This window comes from Capra hircus, chromosome 19 (assembly GCF_001704415.2).
Source record: "Capra hircus breed San Clemente chromosome 19, ASM170441v1, whole genome shotgun sequence".
Classification (NCBI taxonomy): domain Eukaryota; kingdom Metazoa; phylum Chordata; class Mammalia; order Artiodactyla; family Bovidae; genus Capra; species Capra hircus.
Window position 1 is genome coordinate 19,898,008 of NC_030826.1, and position 20,133 is coordinate 19,918,140.

The following is a 20,133-nucleotide window of genomic DNA, read 5'->3' on the forward strand; positions in this document are numbered from 1 at the left end:
TGCCAGAAAAGGAGATCTTGCATAGTTCATCCTGCCTACCTCTGCATGAGTAGTTAACATTTTCTCTGCCTATCTCCTGAGACTACTAGTAAACAGTACTGCTTGCCTGAACTACAGCTGTAATATACCAGCGTGACCTTTCACATTATCATCAACCTGACCCTGATTCAATGCTTATTACCTCTTATATAAGTTATACTTGGGGTTGAGCCTTAAGATCATTGGAGTAATAAGTATCAGTCAGTGAGGAGGGAAGAGGGGTTAGCTTTGTCTCCAATGAGTAGAATGAAAAATGAAATTATCACATTGGTCCCAATCAGATGTAGCTGGATCCAATAACTCATCTGAATGGACCACACCCAGCACAATGTGTACATTTAACACCTGTTAAGTAATCACAATGCAGAATAGTGGCTAGGTACATCTCATACTCATTAGAGCTCTCAATAAATTTGATGATAGTATATCCTAGAAATTACAGTGCAAACTTAAGTTTTACCAAAATGCTGAAAATTTATAGCTTAGTCCCTGCCAACTGTTCACAATCTCGCCTAACAAAAAAAATTATCTTAATATACAACTAAGACCTCCCCAAACATACTGACTTAAATAAGACTTTACTTCCATCTGAATGAAGCTTTGTACGTTTCAAAGAACTTTCTATTTGATCCTTTCAACAACCTTGTGTGAGTGAAATATTAATTCAGTTTCACAAATAAAGGTGAATTCATGTGTTTGTGTTCTTGCTGTTTTCTGTCTTCAGACTGTTCTGACACTGTCACCATGGGGGAAGGGAACTGAATCCTTTGGACTCTGCCAAGCTGAAGTCAAAGTGAATAGAATGAGTGATAATGAGAGTAGCCCATTGATAATGAGTAGCCCATTGTCCAAGGGCTCATGGCTACTAAAACGGCAAACTGAAATCATATCTCACATAATAACCTGCCTCCCAGACAAGCAGTCTTTCTATTTATCCTTACCGATTTTCTGAAACAACTAATCAACCATCTTCATGAGAGATCAGAGAAAGAGCAGCTAGAGAGCTTATTGAAAATTCCCAGACTTACTGCCTGGTTTTTTTGGCTGCCTACTGATAAATAAGATCTTATTAATAGTGGTCAGCAATCTCAAGTTAAAAAGTTGCAACTCATTTTACTCTCAGGTTGGGAAATGAGAATTTCTCTTGCAATGAAATAGAATAAATAGTATGAGATCTAAAAAAAAGAAAAAGCACTATGTTGTCCAGATCACAGGCCAGAGACTGCATGGAGTTTCTATATTCAAGTGTTACGAGCCTCATTATTCTACAACCTGCTAGCAAAAGATACTATCAAGGACCGTGCAAGCCATTTTGGTGAAAGGTGCCAACTATGGAGAACTGGAGAGATATCAGGCCTTCCGAGTCCTGCCGACTAACCTCTAACCAGAGCTGTCGGCCATCCTGCTCAGTGGGGCTGCTTTCAGTGGTGGCAAAGTACTGCATGCCATCTAGGATGCAAGTCCAGGAGGTCTTTTGCTTCAATGTGTCACCATACCAGGCTGGATGGTGTTGGCACTGCAGCAGCTGGGCTTTGGCAGCTGAAACAATGACACAGCCTTCCGTCTCTGCTCCACGAAGAACCATCTATGCCAGAAACAGAAGCAGAGTCACAGCACAAGGGCCGGGAAGAAAACAGAGGTTAGTGAAAGGACTGTACCAGTGACTACAGGTGGGTCTAATTCTGGCTTACTGAGTGAGCTCTGCTGGCTTCTACTAATGGAAGTGATTATCCACGATACCTGTTATTAATAAATAGGATAGTGTTTTGGAGCTCTACCCACCTATTCTTATGTAGAGGTGGAGGGGGGGAGGTAAACACACATGATTATCATCTAGCCCTATCTTGGGGTACTCTAGTAAAGAGAGGGTACCTGGCAGTTGACCAGTTCAATAAGGCAGTTTCGGTTATATATGTCATCAGTCTGGCAGGCAGCAATACCACACAACTGGTCACTCACACCTGACTCCTCTTCTGTGAACACTACAAACCTATCTGTCTCTTCAATCAGCTTCTTCAACATGTAGGCACCTGGCAGAGGAATAAGAAGCGGGGGAAAAGCCACAGAGTCAAAGGAAAGAGAACACAGCCAGGGCCAAACTCCCCTTCTTTCAATTTCTCTAGAACATATTCTCCCCAACCTGCAACTCCAGCTCAGCCCACTCCACCCCTTTTGGGTAACAGATGTCATTTCATTTTCCTTCAATTTTAATAAAAGTAAAAGATTCCCAAGAGAAACTTAGAAACACTATGTAAACGCTAGCATTTCTTTCTCTTAGGCATATCCACCTCTGAATTACTCTAGGATCTTTTTCCCGTCCATCGTGTTCCTTCTATTTTTTACTTTATATATTTTTTTAATTTTTAATTTGTTTTAAATTGAAGGATAATTGCTTTACAGAACTGTGCTGGTTTCTGTCAAACATCAACATGAATCAGCCACAGGTATACGTATGTCCCCTCTCTTTCGACTTCAAATTGTTTTAAATGCTATTTGTTTGTTGACCACTCCTTTCCACATCAATCATTGCCTTGCCATCAGTGTCACTGTGTTCTAGCTCTACTGCTTTCTCTGATCATGCCTTTAGGTCCTCCACCTTCTCCCAGGTTTTAGAGATAAGTCTATCTCTTAAGGTCTCTCCTTGGCCTGCTCCCTGTTCTTTCTTCTAAAGTTTGTCCAACAATGGTAGGTTAACAGCACTGTCTCCAGAGTTAAGACTAGCGTGCCAATGTTCAAGATCCTATCTCTGCCAATTACTTTGATGGTAATCTTTGGCAGTTGGCTTTAATCTGTTTCCTTGTGTGTAAAATAATAGTGACTATCTAATATGGTTTTTTGAGAGAATTAAATGGAATAATATATAAAGTATTTCACAGGATATCTGCCACACAGTTAAGCATTATCTCCTGGGCATTAACACTTAGCTCTATGCTGAAACTCCCAATCTCTAACTCTAAGCCCTAAGCTTTTAGATCCTCATTTCCACCTGTTTTTTAGACATTATCTAGATGTACTACTTGCACGACAAACTCAGCATGTCCAAATCTGAACTCAACAATCCTTCCCCTCCACAAACCTGTTCAGCCTCTGGCTCTCCTATTTCTAATATTATTGTTACTATCAAGTCACCAGGCTCAAAGCATCAGTCAATTGTTATCTCTTTCTCCATGTTCTAACTCCCTCTTCCAACGAGCTGCTAAATCTTACATGTGTACATAACATTTCTGTTCATCCTCTCATCTCCATTCCCGCCGCCTCTACCTAGTTCAGGTACCCATGGCCTCTTGTTAAAATGCCGTAATAGTTTCCTCCTTTGTCTCCCCCACCTCCAGTTACTTTCTCTCCAGTCCTCCCCAACACCACCACCAGATTTATCTTTCTAAAAGTAAAATTCTAATGATGACACACCCCTATTCAAATCCTTCAGCAGTTCACCGCTGTTTACTGAATAAGAAACAAAAACTCCCTTAGCCTTCTATGAAAGACCTTTGATGTTCTACCTGCAGCTTTCCTTTCCAGCCATCTTCACCCTTAGCTACACCTTGTGCCAACCCAGACTGTTCACTCTCCTCTGAACATACTGAGCTCGACCAACTCCACTCCTGGTCAAGATACTCCCTTTGCTTTCAATGCCTTTTCTCCTCATTTCCACATGCTTAAACCATACTAAGCCTTTAAAGTCCAGCTCAAATGCTACTTCCTCAATAAACCCTTCCCTGACCACAGAACCTCCTTCACTAGTCAAGAATTCACATACGCTATAATTTCTCTCTAGTGGCACTTGGCATTTTTCACCTTGTCTTTAAACTCACCATGAACTTGTATTCCTCTGTACTTGTTATTCCCTCTCCCTAAAATGCTCTTTTCTTTCTTTGCCTATTATACCTCTCAGTCATGTCCAACTCTTCTGCAACCCATGGGCTGCAGCTCCACAGGCTCCCCTGTCCATGGGATTTCCCAGGCAAGAATACTGGAATGGGTTGTTATTTCCTTCTCCAAGGGATCTTCCTGACCCAGGAATTGAACCCGCATCTCCTGCACTGCAGGTGAATTCTTTATCACTAAATCACTGGGGAAGCCCCTTATCAGTCTTACTCTCTTTTTTATTATCTTTTCTGTGAAGCCCTTCTAGACTTCCCTATGCTCATTTAAATACTTTCTTCTTAAACATTCCTACAAAGCATTTTCATGACTTATTTTTTTTTGGCTGCACTGTACTGCACACAGGATTTCAGTTCCTTAACCTGGCAAATCCACGACTCTTGCAGTGGAAGCACAGAGTCTTAACCACTGGACCCCCAGGGAAGTTCCTCACGACTCTTAGTTTCAGAGCTTCCCCTCATCTTTACAATTCTAATGTCTAGGGTCACATGTCTAGTACATTACAAACCCTCAGTAAAGCTAAAAAGTGAATCCACGAATGAATGAGTGAGTGATTCAGTGAGTGAATGAACTAATCTTAGCTCAAAGATAACAAACTTGTTGAGCCAAGTAGAATGTCATATATATCTGTCAACTAAATCTAGTACAGTGCTTTGTGCCTGTGAGGTATTCAAAAAATATTTATTGACTGAACAAATTCATCAAAACACAAAATAATTCTCTAATTCTTTTTCTTCTCCTTAGTCATTCTGACTAAGTCATCACTCCTTCCTGATCTTCTTCTCCCAGTGAAAGAACCAGACCCTTTTTTCTTTTTTGCCAGAATCTTACGTTTCCTGGGATGGAACCCATGCCCCCTGCAGTGGAAGCATGGAGTCTTAACCACTGGACCACCAGGAAGTCCCAGAAACCAGACCCTTTAATGCCCACCTGGCACTGCTATGTAAGACTTAGGTGGCCTAATATGGAAAAATTACAGTTTCATCTCTACACACAGACTGAACCACCCAGAATTAGTCCTTCTCAAACTCCTGTTCAAGCCCACATACATAACCCTTCGGAGTCTTCTTCCCCAGCTTACCTCCTGAAGACCCCTTATCAGGCTGTCCACTGAAGCTGGGAGTGCTGACAGGAGGTGGGGTTGGGGCACTGGAAGGAACACTCTGTTTTGGCTTTTTGGCTGGCAGGTGGGGATCAATCTTTAACCCCTTCAGCGCCTCAGTAGAGAGGTTACGTTTGAGCACAGCCGCCTTTTTGTAGCCATCATATAAACCAAAGGCAATGTCCCGATTGGTGGTTGTCCAGGAAGCCCGTAAATCTACCAAGTGCAGCTGATGTGTGTGAAAGGCAGGATCCCCAACTCGAGTAGAGGGCTCCTAGGAAACAGGGAAAGGACCTCAGAGTTGCATGGAAATTCCCACCATTCCTCCTGAACCACAAATGCAAAGATAACAAACAGGCTTGCTGAATAACAGACCTCTTCTGAGTGATACAAGATGACTGAGTGAAAGGGAAACTACGTGGGCTTAGTGTGTGTACTATATTACACTCCTACTATATCCACTGTATTTTAAACACAATATTTTTGGTTTGTTTTTGGTCACTAAGTTGTGTCCAACTCTTTTTCAACCCCCCACGTGCTATATAGCCCGCCAGGCTCCTCTCATCAATGGGATTGCCCAAGCAAGAATACTGGAGTGGGTTGCCATTTCCTTCTCCAGGGGCTCTTCCCAACCCAGGGACTGAACCTCCATCTCCTGCACTGCAGGTGGATTCTCTGCCACTGAGCCGCTGGGGAAGCTCCATCCACTGTATTTTAAATGACTCAAAAGAATTTCATCTCAAAATCCTTCCTTAATTGGGGGCAGGGTAGGGACCACCAAATAAAGCACTAGGAAAAAAAAAGTTTTACTCCATTTCCTGAAAAGCAAGAGTATCTTCAGAAAGAGGGGTGCACATACTAGTGACTGTATCATCAACTGACAACATATATAATTAGACACAGTTAGCATTACCCGGGACTGTGGAGAGTGACGCAGCCAGGAAATTAAAAGATGCTGAGTCCTTGGAAGGAAAGCTATGCCCAACCTAGACAGCATATTCAAAAGCAGAGACATTACTTTGCCAACAAAGGTCTGTCCAGTCAGGGCTATGGTTTTTCCAGTAGTCATGTATGGATGTGAGAGTTGGACTGTGAGGAAAGCTGAGCGCCGAAGAATTGATGCTTTTGAACTGTGGTGTTGGAGAAGACTCTTGAGAGTCCCTTGGACTGCGAGGAGATCCAACCAGTCCATTCTGAAGGAGATCAGCCCTGGGATTTCTTTGGAAGGACTGATGCTAAAGCTGAAACTCCAGTACTTTGGCCTCCTCCTGCTAAGAGTTGACTCATTGGAAAAAACTCTGATGCTGGGAGGGATTGGGGGCAGGAGGAGAAGGGGACAACAGAGGATGAGATGGCTGGATGGCATTACTGACTCGATGGACATGAGTGTGAGTGAACTCCAAGAGATGGTGATGGACAGGGAGGCCTGGCAGGCAGCAATTCATGGGGTCGCAGAGTCGGACACGACTGAGCAACTGAACTGAACCTAAAGCCTACCGCTATGAACTGAATTGTGTCCTCACACCAAATTTTTGTGTTGAGGCCATAATCCCCAATGTAATGTAATGTAATGGGGATTACAAAGATGGGGCCTTTAGGAGGTAATTAGGTTTAGATGGAGTCCTAATCAGGGTGGGGCCCTCATGACAAGATTAGTGTCCTCACAAGAAGAGCCTTCAGAGAGCTTCCATATTTTCCTGCTGGGTGAGGTCACAGTGAGAAGGCAGCCATCTGGAGGCCAGGAAGACAGCCCCCACCAGAACTTGACCACGCTGCCCAGCCTCCAGCAGTGAGACAAATTTCTGCTGTTTAAGCCCCTCTGCTTACAGTATTCCACTATGGCAGCCTGAGCAGACTTAGACAGCTACTGATACAAGCAAGGCAGGAGAGGGGACGTGTCAGGTGGTACCTCCTCAGCCGTGCGACTGCTGTGCCGTTGGTAGGTAAGGGAGGACAGGCTCAGTAGGTGGGTCTTTGTTACCAAGGGGTCAAGGCAGTGGTCAGCATTCTCTTCAGTGGGCGAAGCCATCAGGTGGACAGTCGCCTGGCTTAGGTCACTAACCATCTGGGTCACACTCCAGTCAGAGATGAGGCGCCGCATCACTGTGCCCGCTGAGGAGAGGAGGCACACAGGGCCCATACAAGCCAGCACAGAAGGCCAGTGTGGGGCAGGGAGACAGGCAGGGGGGCACTGAGGCACAGGACGGGGGACAGCGCGGAGAGACGAGGGAGCCTCTGGTCTCACCTTGAGGTATAAGTCGCTGAGTTCCCCGAGTGAAGACATGGCCCTGACTGCACTCAATCTGGATGCCACGTTGCTGGGCGAATGAGGCCCAGTAATGCACCTGGCAACAAGAGAACGTAACACTGAACCGAGGATGGTGCCAGGGCGGTGACTCAGAGACCCAGTGAGGGAAAACAAGAAAACTAGAGAAGTGGACAGCTGTCGGCAGCGTCATCAGAGCTGACCTGCAGCTGGGGAAAGAGTGCGGTATAGGAAAGTTGCTTGTAGTGCTGGCCGAGTTTCTTCTTGCTGGGTTTCAGGTTGTTGAAGAGCTTTCCCCTACAAATAGGCCTTGTGACACTAGTCCAAGTTGCCCAGAAGTTCTGCATCCAGCGCAGGGTGCTACTATACAGCAGAATCCGGGGCTGGGACATCGCTGCAAAAGAAATGGTAGACGTTTCCCAGCTGTGGTTAAAACACAGATGAAAGGACTACCCTGGTGGTCCAGTGGCTAAGACTCTGCGCTCCCAATGCAGGGGGCCTGGGTTCAATCTCTGGTCGGGGAACTAGATGCCATATGCTGCAACTAAGAGTTTGCATGCCGCAGGCCTCAACTAAAACATTTCACAGGCCATAATGAAGATTCTGGTGTGCCAACTAAGACCTGGCACAGCCAAATAAATTTTAAAAAAATAAAAAATAAAAAAACACAGATGAAGTTAAATCCCTTCCTAGCGTCACGGTTTTGCTTCTTTTTTGATTCACTTGTTGAAGGGCTTCCCAGGTGGCGCTAGTAGTAAAGAGCCTGACCGCCAATGCAGCACACTTGAGAGGTGTGGTTCAGTCCCGGGTGGAGGAGCGCCCCCGGAGAAGGAAACGGGAGCCCACCCCAGCACTCTTGCCTGGGAAATTCCAAGGACACAGGAGCCGGGCAGGCGGTAGTCCTTGGCGTGGCAAAGAGACGGACATGACTGAGTGCACCACACACTGCTGAAGCACTAGCTCCCAGTACTTTCTTTTTTTCATTTTGGCTGTGCTGGGCCTTCATTGCAGCAGAGAGGCTTCACTGCCCTGGCATGTGGGATCTTAGTCCCCTAGTTACAGATCAAACCCATGTCCCCTGCATTAGAAGGCAGACTGACAAGCACTGTACCACCAGGGAAGGCCCCCAAGCTTCAGATTTTAGAGGTTTAAAAACCCCAATGGCACTCAAGCCTCACATTCTCCAACACTCTCTCCTTTCAAAGACCCAAGAACTGTACTTCTACCAACGCTCTTCCAAAAAGGAACCTAACCCCAAAGCTCCCTTGCTCTTTTTCTGATCCCCTCTCCAGAGGGTCAAGCTGAAGTCCTCGGTGTCTAAGCTCATCCTCCCAAGCCCTTCCTCCCCATTGCCCCAGACCCAAGCCTCACTTCCACTGTGCCGAGTCAGATCCATCTTGATGGAGAGATTGAGGTTCTCAGAGCGAAAGGCCCGGTAGGAGTCATGGAACTGGCCCAAGGGCACCTCAGGCAGGAACTCTGGGGCCCGCAGAGTGACACCATGGTGATCATGGGGGTTCCCGTGGCACAGCCACTGCAGGTCCAGGGTCATGCAGAGGTCAGGCAGGTGAAGGAAGCAGCAGTCATCATACCTGGCTCACGACACAGCCCTGGTCACCAGCGGCCCCTTGGCTCTCCCCATCTCCCCCGACCCTGAGTCCCACACCGTCTGAGGCTCCATCCATTACTCCACTCACTTAGAGGCTGTTCTCACGTTGATATCCAAGTCGCCCGTGAACACAAACTGACCGGGTTTCCAGTGAAAAGACAGGTGGTTCCATTCCCAGTGCATATTTTCAGTTGTGTTGTATGGATCCTATAACCACCCCAAAAACTTGGTGAGATATAACTAAGCATTATCACCTTCTCCCCACAAATGAGTGCTTTTCTCTCTTCCACCATATGCTGTACAAACCCCAGCCCCACCATCCTCAGAAGAAAACAGCTCCTCTGGACCCCTCACCTCAGTGGCCAGCTGGTGCAGGTTGGCCTGTTCAATGTCCATGTGCCAGTCCCCATGGAACAGAAGACGGCTCTTGTCCCACCAGGGCAGGGGTGGACTGGGGTCAGCTGAGGGCTTGGTCAAGAGGTCCACACACTGGCCAATCAGTGTCCATGCTGGATCCCAGCACGGGCCCCATACCACGGTGTACTGGAAGATTTCCGCTGGGGCAGAGGAGCACAGGACGCAGCCTGTTACACACCTTCACCCCTCTCTTCGGCCTTTACTCCAGAAGGGCCTCAGCTCATCTCCCACCCCAGCCATCACCACCATCTCAGTCAAATCATCTGCCCTCCCCTACTCACAGTGGAAGTCGTGATAGAACTTGAGTGGGGGCATGTTCCTCTCGATGGCCACGTTGCCCCAAGGAAGCCCCAACGGTAGGATCTGGCGCCGCCGAGAGCAGGGCTGGCCACTCTGCTCAGTGCCCACCAGTCGACCCATCAGTCGCCAGTCACGGATCTCAAACAAGTACCGGGGATAGTCTCTTATCCGCACTGTTAACACAGGGAGGACACACAGTGGCTACCCAGGAAACTGAGCACTCACAGGCCCTTCTTCCCCCTGCCACTATTTTTACATCTACTTCACAAGGTCAACTGAGAGAATAAGAGCTGGCAGTTGGCAGCAAAGCTAAACACAGGGCACAGAGACCTTGAGCAGAGAGTGAGGGGGATAACGCTGAGATCCAAGAGCCGCACTAACCCTGAAGATGACTATGTTAGCTGTGCCCCTGTGTTCAGCCAGGCAGTTTCAGGGTGAAATTCAGGAACAGAGAAAAGGAAGAGGAGTCCACCCATCCCACTCCACCCACGCCCAAAACAGCCGCCTTTCCCAATATAACTGAGCACCTCTCTAATTGTTCTAAGAGCTCCCTGGAGCTCCAAGGGCAAACCCTGGGCTCTGCAAATAAAGAAGTGTTACTTACCCAGAAATATCTTGATGCTGCACTTGAGCATCCTACACCACTGAATGACAAGATCTATTCCCTCAGCAGGGAAAGGGCTGCCTGGATCAAGCTCCCGAACCTGCTCTAGCACACGCTCAGGCCCGTGGAAGGAGGCGTCTGCCAGAGCCACCAGTTCTAGCCCTGCCAGGCTCCAAGTGAGCAGTGCCCGGCGCATGGGCGTGTTGCCATAGAGACGACGGGAGCGCTGGATGTAGATTTCAATGTTTTTATGTTCCAAAGAGGCATACAGCTCCTCGATTTTGCGGGCAGGCAGTAACTCCCCATGCTGCTTCCGAAGGGCGGCCACTTTGGCATCCAGCAACTGCAGCCTTTTGGCACTCTCCTTACTTTCATCCTTCATCAGCTCGTAGTTATCACGAAGTTTCACCTCAAAAATGTCATCCAGGAAAACCCATGAGAAGTGCTGGACCTTCAGGAGTATATCAGGTGGGAGTGGGGCAGAGCTGGGAGAAGCCTGAGAGCGAGACCCTCCATGCAGGCCCTTCAGCCACTTCTGAACGCCCACGGCCTCGTCCAGAGTCCGCGAGAAATCGTACTGATAAGGAAACTCCACGGAGACTGAACCCAGAGAGAGGAGCCACACGCGGTTCCGGAGCGTCTGCAGTCCAGGGAAGGGGTTCCGGTGAAGGATCATCTCTTCCAGCTCAGGGAGCAGCTGCACCTCCACCTCCTTGAAGCTGAAGATGCTGTTGCCATCGAAGCCCGCGGCCAGCTCTGGGCAGTAAGCCTGCAGTGAACCCCCGTGCCGGCTCAGGGACACACTCTCGGCAGCCAGGGTAATGAACTTGTCCTCCGCTACAAAAGCTGTCAGCTTGGCTGTGCTCACCTCCAGTGTCAGGTTTAGCAGCCGCTTTGGCAGGGAGGACTCCAGGGGACAGCCTTCTGGCTCAGATGGGGTCGCTGGAGTCTCTAGCTCAGCAAGGGAAACAGTCTCAGGGAAAAGAGTGCTTCTTAGTAGGTCTCGGCACTGCAGGGTGGCCAGCACATGCTGGTACAGGTACATGTGATCTGGGGGGCTCCAGAGTAAGGTCAGCCCTGCGCCACACTGAACCTTTATAGAACAAGAGGAGAGGATTGATCGATTACCACATCCTAGAACATGAGAGATGCAGGAACTATTATATACATGCACAAGAACCTTCTCCACTCAGAAGTCTTTCCTGAGCAACCACATTAATTACCCCCTTGCTTTGCTCCTCTTTGCACTAGTATGCTGAGCTAACATTTCCTACTTATACTTACAACACTTATTCTTTTTTTAAGTTCTCCTCAACCAGATTCTAAATTGTCTAAGAGTAGAAGCCATTTAATTATCTGGTATCTACCAGAGAATATCCAGTATATAGATGTACTCAATAAGTCATTTGGCTTTTACGTTTCTGCTCACGAATTACCTTTCCATAACGATCACCTTCTGTATAATAACCACTGCAAGAATCAATTGAAAAATGTTCATGCACTGATTGTACCTTGACTTAATTCTTAAAAAGTACTGGTCACAAATTCATATAGCAACAGACTTATGGCAAAGTATGCCTCAAAGAAGGGATTAGAGGAACTCTGTTAGCCTGAAAAACAAAGTCAATTCTCCATAGTTAAGCAGACAGAGGAAATTTAAATTCCAAGACCAAAAAATTCCTCTGAGTTCCAATCTCTGTAAAGCAAACTCTTCAGCTTCCAAAGGAAGGTGAAGTCCGATGAACAGGGAAATATCTCACTCTCCTCCCAAGAGGACCCCATGTCCAAATGAAATGATACCCTGAGAAGAAAGGCACTGGGAAGCCTCTCAAAACTTTCCAGTGCCTCCATCTTCAGATCTCTTCTAGCCTGTTGATGAGCTGAGTGCTTCAGTAAAATGCCACCAGATCATGACCTTTAGAGCCCTTTACTTATACATATATATATATGTATCTGTATATCAGATTTATGCACTGAAATCTTTACAGTTGAAATTGTATGTCTGATATCTGCTTCAAAATAATCCCACAGTAGAAGGCAGGCACAACTGCTCAGAGTTTAGCTAAATGAGGTTGGTCCTAAGTTGGTAATTTTTGAGGCCAGGTATGGTTGCATGAAAGTTCATATACTCTCTGGTTTTATATGTATTTTAAGTTCCATGTTAAAAGATACAAATGTACAACACAAGCCAGGGAAAAAAGACCAACCACTAGGCGTTATGTTTCTCACAGGTGAGTTTCACAACATGACTAAGCCAGCCATTCAAATATGGTGAGTATCAGTATAACATGCTCTAAGCCAGGGAAAAACCAACCCGACCCCACCTCGCCATAGAAACATTACCTCTAGAGAGCGGATGCTGCTGTGATAGGTGACGGAGAGCATGGAGAAGCTGAGCACTGGAGTAGGGATGTCAGGAGCCTTACAACAGGGCTGCATCTTCTCTGTGACCGATTTCACCAGCGCAAGCACAAGTCCTTGAACACCCACAGTGGAGGTCTCAGCACTTCCCAGGACAGTCAGTGTGTCCAGCCGGATCTCAGAAGCACCTAACATCCAGAAACCATGTCAGGGTTGGTTCTTGGCTCTCAAACTCCAACTTCAGTCCTCGCTCTCCCTTCCTTATTCCCTTCACTCTGGCTATCCTTATTCCCCACACTTTCCTAACCTAATTCCTCATGTTTTAGGGAAGTTTTCCTTCCTGTTTTAACCCAACTACAGTTGGCAAGGCCAAAGAAGTACCCAAACTCCCACCAATTCCCCAGAGATACATCAGTTTCTCTCTAGAACTAAATACACAAAGAAACAGAAAACTAACTGCATCTCCTTCTCCTGATCAGATATCAAAGCTGTTTTTTCTTATACACTTTGCTATCTGTAAGCCCTTAAGAAATAATCAAGAAGCCCAACAGTTACACAAGACCTTTTAACATTTCCTGCCTCTGACTTAGAAAATTTTCAAATAACTGATTTTATTTCGTGAGAAGCAGCAGCGTAATCTGCTTAGGTTACAAACTACCCACTTCAGTATAGTATACTGTATACTCTACTATATAACTACCCACTTCCTGTCCCACTTACCAACCAGGGCAGAAAGGGTGAACAAGTTCATGTCCTCCACCTTCAAGTCCACCTTCCACAGTAACGACACAGATTCCCCAAATGAGGATTCCCTGGAGACAGCTGACTTCCCAGACTGTGGACCCATTAAGGAGAAGATCCGAGACAGACACTGAGCGCAGGTATCTGATACCTCCACCTGCAGTCCTCGGATGGTACAGTCAAGAAAGAGGGTATCTGACTGAGTGCTGGACAGGCCCAGAGGCTGGTTATAGCTACCCTAGAAAAGAAACAATGGGACTTCATCAGAAGCATGCCAACAAACAGTTCTGTAATGCACTGGTGCACCGTCTGTGGCCAAAAAAGGTGCTCAGTGCTCTAGAACGTGGCAGGATGAGCAAACTCTACAGGCTACTGTTCACCAAAGTCCCCACCTACCTGTAGTGTGAAGGAGTCCAGGACAAGCGCCTCACCCCAAACATGCATATTGGGTGGGTGGGGTGCTCTCTGAATATGGGAGTCACTGCCCACCCTCCAGCAGAGGTGGTCCACAGTTAGCACGCCCCGTTGATGGATACTCTGTGGTCTCAGGTGCTGGTAATCTAAACACAGAAGGTGAGAGAGAGGACTTCTTTGGAGCCACAGTGGCCATCAACTGGGCCCAGCTCCATTAATGAATAAATTGTTCCTTTTCCATCGCTGAGCCTTACCCAGAGAGATGGAATTGAATCCCAAGGCAAAGGGTGGTGTATCTCCTAGCTGAATGGAAACATTGACGTTGGAGATGGAAGTGCTAAAGATGATCGGTGCCAGGATTTGAGGAAAGGATCTGTACGGGGACAAGACCTCATTGTTTGACAAGGAAAGAACTGCAACTTCCTATCATGTTATAGATTTCAGAAGCTCTCAAAAGGTAAGGTGAGTTTTATTGTGATTATTAGGAAAGGATGCAACTAGAAAAAGACTGAACTCATCAGCTTCCTCCTACTCCCAGTGATAATCCATAGAGACTTATGAGGTTGAACCAGATGAAATTGCTATTTTCATGTATCAAATAGTATATGTCAAATATGGTGAATATCAGTGTATCTTATGATTCAACTGAATACCACCAAGTAGCATCCCTTACAAACCACTGACCTCTATGGGACACAATGCAAGTACTACACACACAGCCATGGCACTAATGACTAAGGCAGATGAGACATTGATTATTTAAGTTCAATTCAAGAAATGTTCATTTTATGTAATAAGGAACTGTGCTGGGCACCAAGGACATAAAAACAAAGAATTCTGTCATTCATTCTACTGCCTGCGTCTCATCTAACAGAAAACATAAAGCATGTTTGCTGTTTAGACTGGGCTGTTGAAACTGAGAGTTAAAAAAGATCAAACAAGTAAATACATATTTAACACAAGATGCCACTTTAGACCAAAAAATCCAAGAATCCACCTGATAAGACGGTGGCCGAAAAAGATTACACTGACCTGTTCTTCCTTTGCTTAAGAATAGATGAACTAGACTCTTGGGTTTCCAGTGCTAGCATGTGTAGCCAGTGAGAGAACTCCTGGTGCCGGTAATGAATAATACAAGTGTTCAGAACCAGGGAGGCTGAGAGGTCAATGGTGGTCACCTGGAAACGAGGACACCAGAACTGTGGGTTCAGATTTTATTTTATATGCTCACGACTCAATGACATACAGGGAGAGCAGAAAAAGGAATGATTCTTGGTCAACAGACCTGCACGTTAGCCTTGAGAGAGTTGAGGCAGACAATGCGCTGGCGGCTCTGGGACAGCAACAATCCATCTGTAAGGGCAAAGGGCAGATGAGAGGAGAACACGGAGAGGGTGAGAGGAAAGACTAGAGAGGGTCAGGGGCGGGCGAGGAGACAAAAAGAATGTCACCAACGCTCGTTAGTTTCAGTACATTTCCAACTCCCCCTCCTCTGCTTCACTGACACTGAGTTAAGAAGACCAAGTAAGGCATTGGGGAAGAGTGTGACTGGTCCTCCCGTTCTCTCTCAGTACCACTGACCCCACCCATGAACCTTTCAGAAGGAGTTCGGTGCTCATCTGTGCCACATCGGAATTCGCCGTGAAGCTTCGCAGGGGCAGCTGATCCTCATCACGGTGGTATAGGAAATGCAGCAGCTTCAATGTCCAATTCAGGTGCCTGGACCAGAGACAGAGTCTGGCTTAGAAACACGTGGGATGCTAGTCTTACTCCCTTTCCCCCTTCACACAAGCTCAGTGTAGCTACTGGGCTGGTTATGGAGATCCCAGCACACAGCTCCAACTATCACTCTCCACACCTCTGTGTCAGGAGAGACCTCACCTCTTTTGACTATTCATGGACAACACCACACTCGTGATCTCCATCTTCACTTTGACCTGGTCTGGCAGCTGCTGAAGGAGGTATAGGCCAGGCAGAGTTGGCTCAGCCAAGTTCTCTGTCACCTCTGAAAACACCAATAAATAATACAAAAGCCATCAACTCCTAACACTCAAGTCGCTCAATATGCCATGCCCTCTTCAGCCAAACGTTCCCATGTAAAGTAGGCTAGGCTAACGTCCAAACTTAGGCAATAAGGCCAAGATCCCAGATATCCAGGCACCCACTGTACTTCCTTCCCCAGGGTCTAAAAAACAGTCTGGAGGACTTCCCTGGTGGCGCAATGGGTAAGAATCTGCCTGCCAATTCAGGAGACACAGGTTCAACTCCTGGTCCAAGAAGATCCCACATGCCACAGAGCAACTAGGCCTGTGCACCACAACTATTGATCCCGTACTCTAGAGCCTGCGAGCCACAACTAATGAGCCTGTGTGACACAACAACTGAAGCCCAAGTGCCTAGAGCCTGTGCTCAAGAACAAGAGAAGCCACCGCAATGAGAAGCCTGTGTACTATAACAAGAGAGTAGACCCAGCTCTCTGCAACTAGATAGCTGGCATGCAGCAACAAAGACCCAGTGTGGATAAAAATAAAACAATGAATGTAATAGTGTGTACACGTCAAAATAAATAACTAAAAAACGCTATGGAGAGCAGGTTATTATAATGAAAAGAATACGGACTTTCGGGCCAAATAATTCAAACCCCATTTTTACTACTGACTACCCATGTGATCTCAGTCAAGTTAGCTAATCTTCCTAGGCACTTTAGTTTCCTCATTTGTGCAATGCTGAGGATTTAGTAGGGGCACATGTACAAAACACAAAGTTCAGACCTCATTTATGATAATTACTCACTAAATGTTCTTTCATGTACCACAAGCAAATGCCTTCTTTCCTCTAGCTATCCTCAAAGGCCAGTATTAAAGGCCATGGCAAATAACAAATCACATCTAAATGAGTGGTGAGATGACTATTTTTTTTTTCTACTTCCAAAAGAATGCCCTACAGGGAAGCTAAGAAGCTCACTGACTGGGACTTTACCTGAACAGGGAAGAGGCTTGGGGGCCAGGCCTGTGCCCTGGCGCAGCAGCTGACTGTGAAAGAGGCCCTCATGCAGTTCGGCATGGAGTGTCCACACATCCACCGTGATCGCCTTCAGCTGCCCACTGCTGATGCCCACCTCAAGACACAGCTTTAGGGCAAGTGAGAGCTCCGCTAGACAAGTGTCCTCCTACAGGGAAGACAAGCCTCTAAGGTGTGACTGTGCCGGGAGTTTGCAGTCAAAATGCTGTGGTCTGGAACACATCCCTGAGGGAACCCGATAGCACACATAATCTAGAGTACAAGCCCTGAGCGCCTTCGTACTTTATGCCCAGAAGAAAAACAAGGCATCTGAATGACTGTGACATACTCACCAACTGGCCGCTCTTTAGAACTTTGCTGTTGATCTGACTTAGGCTCACCTCACATTTCAGCCTGGGAAAGGAAAAATAAAAAGAGCACCTGGCTCCTTTCCTCATCATTTACCTTCAGTCAAGCTTTGTTGGCTGGAAGGCCCAAGGCAAGCAGAAGTGCTTAATCTTACTCTCTCCTCAAATTACACAGAATGAGAGAACTTGACACCTTGATAAGAAAGCCCTGATATCCACCCAGCCTGAAACAACTGTAAGGCAACAACAGGGTTACCGAAACTTTTTCTACCCCATGCTTACCTCTTCCCATCACTATCCAAAAGAAAACTGCTTTCTCTGATCTGAATATGCCACAAGGACTCAGAAGTAGCCACCTTGAGGACCATGATGTTTATAGAATCTACATGAATGGAAAACAGCTAGAAGGAAGATGCAAAGATGAATGATTAATATCAAGGCAATGTCGTGGCCTTTCCAATGGAAAAATAATAAGGCACCTCTTAGCACTATGCCTTAAAAAGCCACCATGACTCCAAAGCCAGCCATTCCTACTTCAGTCCAGAGAAGTGGGAAAGTAGCCTCACCTGGCAGATTTTCAGTAAGGATGGGCTGAAGGCCAGCTCCTTTTGGTGTGCCCCAGTACTCTGGGAGAACGGGGCAAACAGGCTAGAAACCTTCTGTAGGTCAGTTCTGATACGTACTTCTCCAAAGCACAAGGCCACATAGTGTCTGTCCAGGAGAGAAATCTCACTGCCATCAGGTCCAAACCCCTTCCATACCAGTCTTTTTCCCTCCCTCATACCCATTTTCCCATCCTCCCTAAAAACAGCTCAAATCATGGAAGACAGTCTCAGAGTACTTATCAATATCTGTCTCACAATACAACAGCTTCCAGGCTAACCCAGAGACACCATCAAGAACCCGATTCCCTCCTTGGATTGCGGGGCCTCTGTAAACGAATCTCTATCTGCAAACCACAATCCCAAAACATTCCCCAAGAGGAGAGTGAAGAGATAGGGTACTCACGGCAGATCATGGCTAAGGAGTTTGCTGGAAATCCACAGGCTATCGATTTCCTAAAACAGTGTGGGAGGAAGCTTTGTACAGTGGCTGTTAGGTAAGCCCAGGGCAGTTTGACAAGACAAGAAACGGTGTAAGAAGAGGAGGAAGTGCGAGAGCCCTTCCACTACTCTCCATTCCATTTCCCCCAGCCTCTCTCCTCAGCACTATATCTTGTTCCTCTCAGTGACATTGGATAGACTTTAATATTTCTCTTTCATGGATTTTTGCCATTTCCCCTCTTATATTAGAATGGCAATCTTCGTTATCTTGGTTCTCTGCGTTACTTCTGTATTTTTGTTCTGTACTTTACTTCCCTATTTTTTTTTACATGCCCTGGACACCCTGTGCCTCAGAAGTATTTTTAAAAGAACTTGCATCAGTTCCAGTATTCTCAAATATGCTCTACAATCATCTTGGCAAAGGGGTGGCAAGGCTGGGTTAACTAGGAAAGCCACCAGGATTTTTTAAAAAGGAAGTTAAAAGTTGAAATTCAGCTAGATCAACCCACATACATTCCCCGGGAATTTCCCAGGACTCACCACTGTTTGCTGGTGCTGCTGAAACTTAAGACTGACATTCTGAATCCAAAAAAAGGAGCCAATCTTTAGTTCTGCCTGCAGCTTCTGCTGACACCACTTGGTGGCCAACCGGACCACAAGCCACCTGCAGAAAAATCCTTGAGTTCACAGGACCCTCTCCCAAAGGGTGGCCACCCTCACCCCCTGCAGGTCTTAAAAAGCCTAGCAAAAGATCATGATCTTCTGGGGAAATTCTCCTGTCTCCCAAAACACCACTCTGTCACATACATTCAGCCACGCTGATCAGGACCCTAGCCCAAGAGTGTCCCCTCCACCCAAATGAAATCAGACGAACTAAGCGCCACCGTTTAAGTTGGAGGCAAAGAAAGCAATCCCTCAAATCCTTAGGAACCTCCGAGGTAGGGAGAAGAGGTTCCAACAGGAGTTGAAGTCCAGGCATCCGTGTCAGGTGTGCCATCACACAACCCCCTAAAGGTCTCCTCCTCGGCCCTCCAGACAGGTGTCTGCGAGAAGGCAGTGTGGGGTCACATCCGGCCGGCTCCAATGCCGCTCTCCCTGGGCAGCCAGACCTGTTCCGGCTCTCCAGGGCGAGGCTGCAGGTGCCCTTCGCACTCGGGAAAGGGGACATTCACGGGCATCCGGATGGGGAAAGAAAAACCACTATGCCGGGCCCCCTCCTCATTCACACCTCTATCCACCACCCAATCTCAGCATCTTCTCAGGCCTCGGCCGCTTGCTCAATCTCCCGGTTCTCGCGGTTCCCTCCAGCCAGCTCCACTCTTACGCCCCCGCGCGACCTCTCCCCTCGTCGCGCGCCTCCTCTCCGGCCCCTCCCCCTCCGCCGCCCGCGCAACTACCCCCAACCCCCTCCCGCGCGCCTCTTTCCAGCGCGCCCCCTCCTCAGTCTCTCTTCCTTCCCTTCCCACCCCCTCCGCCACCCGCCGTGGCCGGGATCCCCTCACCGGCCTAGGAAGAGGGCGCTGAGCCCTAACAAAAGCAAGGCCAACAGCGCGGAGAAGAACAGGGGCATTCCGGCCCCGGCCCGGCCTGGCTCCGGCCCCGGCCCCGGCCCGGCCTGGCTCCGGCCCCCGCCCTGCCGGGGCGCCAGCCCCCCCGCGCCCGCCCCGCCGGCTCCGAGCTGCGCCGCCGCGGGCCAACCAGCTGCACGCGCAGGGACAACGCTGGGCGAGGAAGCGTTGGCGCGCCTGCGCCCCGCCCCCCGCAGCCCGCCAGCCAGCCAGCCGTCTCCTTGCCCTGCCCCGCCCGACGCCCGCGATTCAGCTGGGCCGACTGGCTGCTTGCGCGAAGTGAAGGCGTGGCTCCAGAAGGAGAGCGCCGGGTAGCGGCCCACGACTGACACACAAGTCCCGCCCCCGGGCGCACCGTTCTGAACCCGGAAAAGCGAAGCCAGGGGTTTGCCACCCGCCCGCGGCCCTCCTCGCTGGCT

The 20,133-nt window shown here is 47.8% G+C and overlaps 1 protein-coding gene across 3 annotated transcripts in view; it reads right to left on the reverse strand.

The window, feature by feature from the left end:
• KIAA0100 (KIAA0100 ortholog) overlaps positions 1–19,776 on the reverse strand; it is a 28,096-nt gene extending 8,320 nt beyond the window's left edge. For 2 of the 3 annotated variants that reach the window (XR_001919682.1, XM_018064310.1), the window contains exons 1-26: positions 19,649–19,776; positions 18,687–18,810; positions 18,112–18,161; positions 17,670–17,814; positions 17,386–17,504; positions 17,089–17,149; positions 16,715–16,904; positions 15,617–15,740; positions 15,330–15,454; positions 15,021–15,088; positions 14,768–14,913; positions 13,990–14,108; positions 13,718–13,881; positions 13,301–13,559; positions 12,563–12,768; positions 10,220–11,312; positions 9,597–9,788; positions 9,253–9,455; positions 8,987–9,105; positions 8,661–8,881; positions 7,493–7,683; positions 7,269–7,368; positions 6,933–7,135; positions 5,003–5,297; positions 1,912–2,069; positions 1,418–1,624 (exon numbers count right to left, since the gene is read on the reverse strand). Coding sequence is in view for 2 of the 3 variants with exons in the window: in XM_018064310.1 (XP_017919799.1) it covers positions 1,418–1,624; positions 1,912–2,069; positions 5,003–5,297; positions 6,933–7,135; positions 7,269–7,368; positions 7,493–7,683; positions 8,661–8,881; positions 8,987–9,105; positions 9,253–9,455; positions 9,597–9,788; positions 10,220–11,312; positions 12,563–12,768; positions 13,301–13,559; positions 13,718–13,881; positions 13,990–14,108; positions 14,768–14,913; positions 15,021–15,088; positions 15,330–15,454; positions 15,617–15,740; positions 16,715–16,904; positions 17,089–17,149; positions 17,386–17,504; positions 17,670–17,814; positions 18,112–18,161; positions 18,687–18,810; positions 19,649–19,716 (4,950 nt within the window). In the remaining variant the exon portion in view is untranslated. Of the gene's footprint in view, positions 1–1,417; positions 1,625–1,911; positions 2,070–5,002; positions 5,298–6,932; positions 7,136–7,268; positions 7,369–7,492; positions 7,684–8,660; positions 8,882–8,986; positions 9,106–9,252; positions 9,456–9,596; positions 9,789–10,219; positions 11,313–12,562; positions 12,769–13,300; positions 13,560–13,717; positions 13,882–13,989; positions 14,109–14,767; positions 14,914–15,020; positions 15,089–15,329; positions 15,455–15,616; positions 15,741–16,714; positions 16,905–17,088; positions 17,150–17,385; positions 17,505–17,669; positions 17,815–18,111; positions 18,162–18,686; positions 18,811–19,077; positions 19,477–19,648 lie in introns of those variants that run through there. The other variant, XM_018064311.1, reaches the window with a different exon arrangement.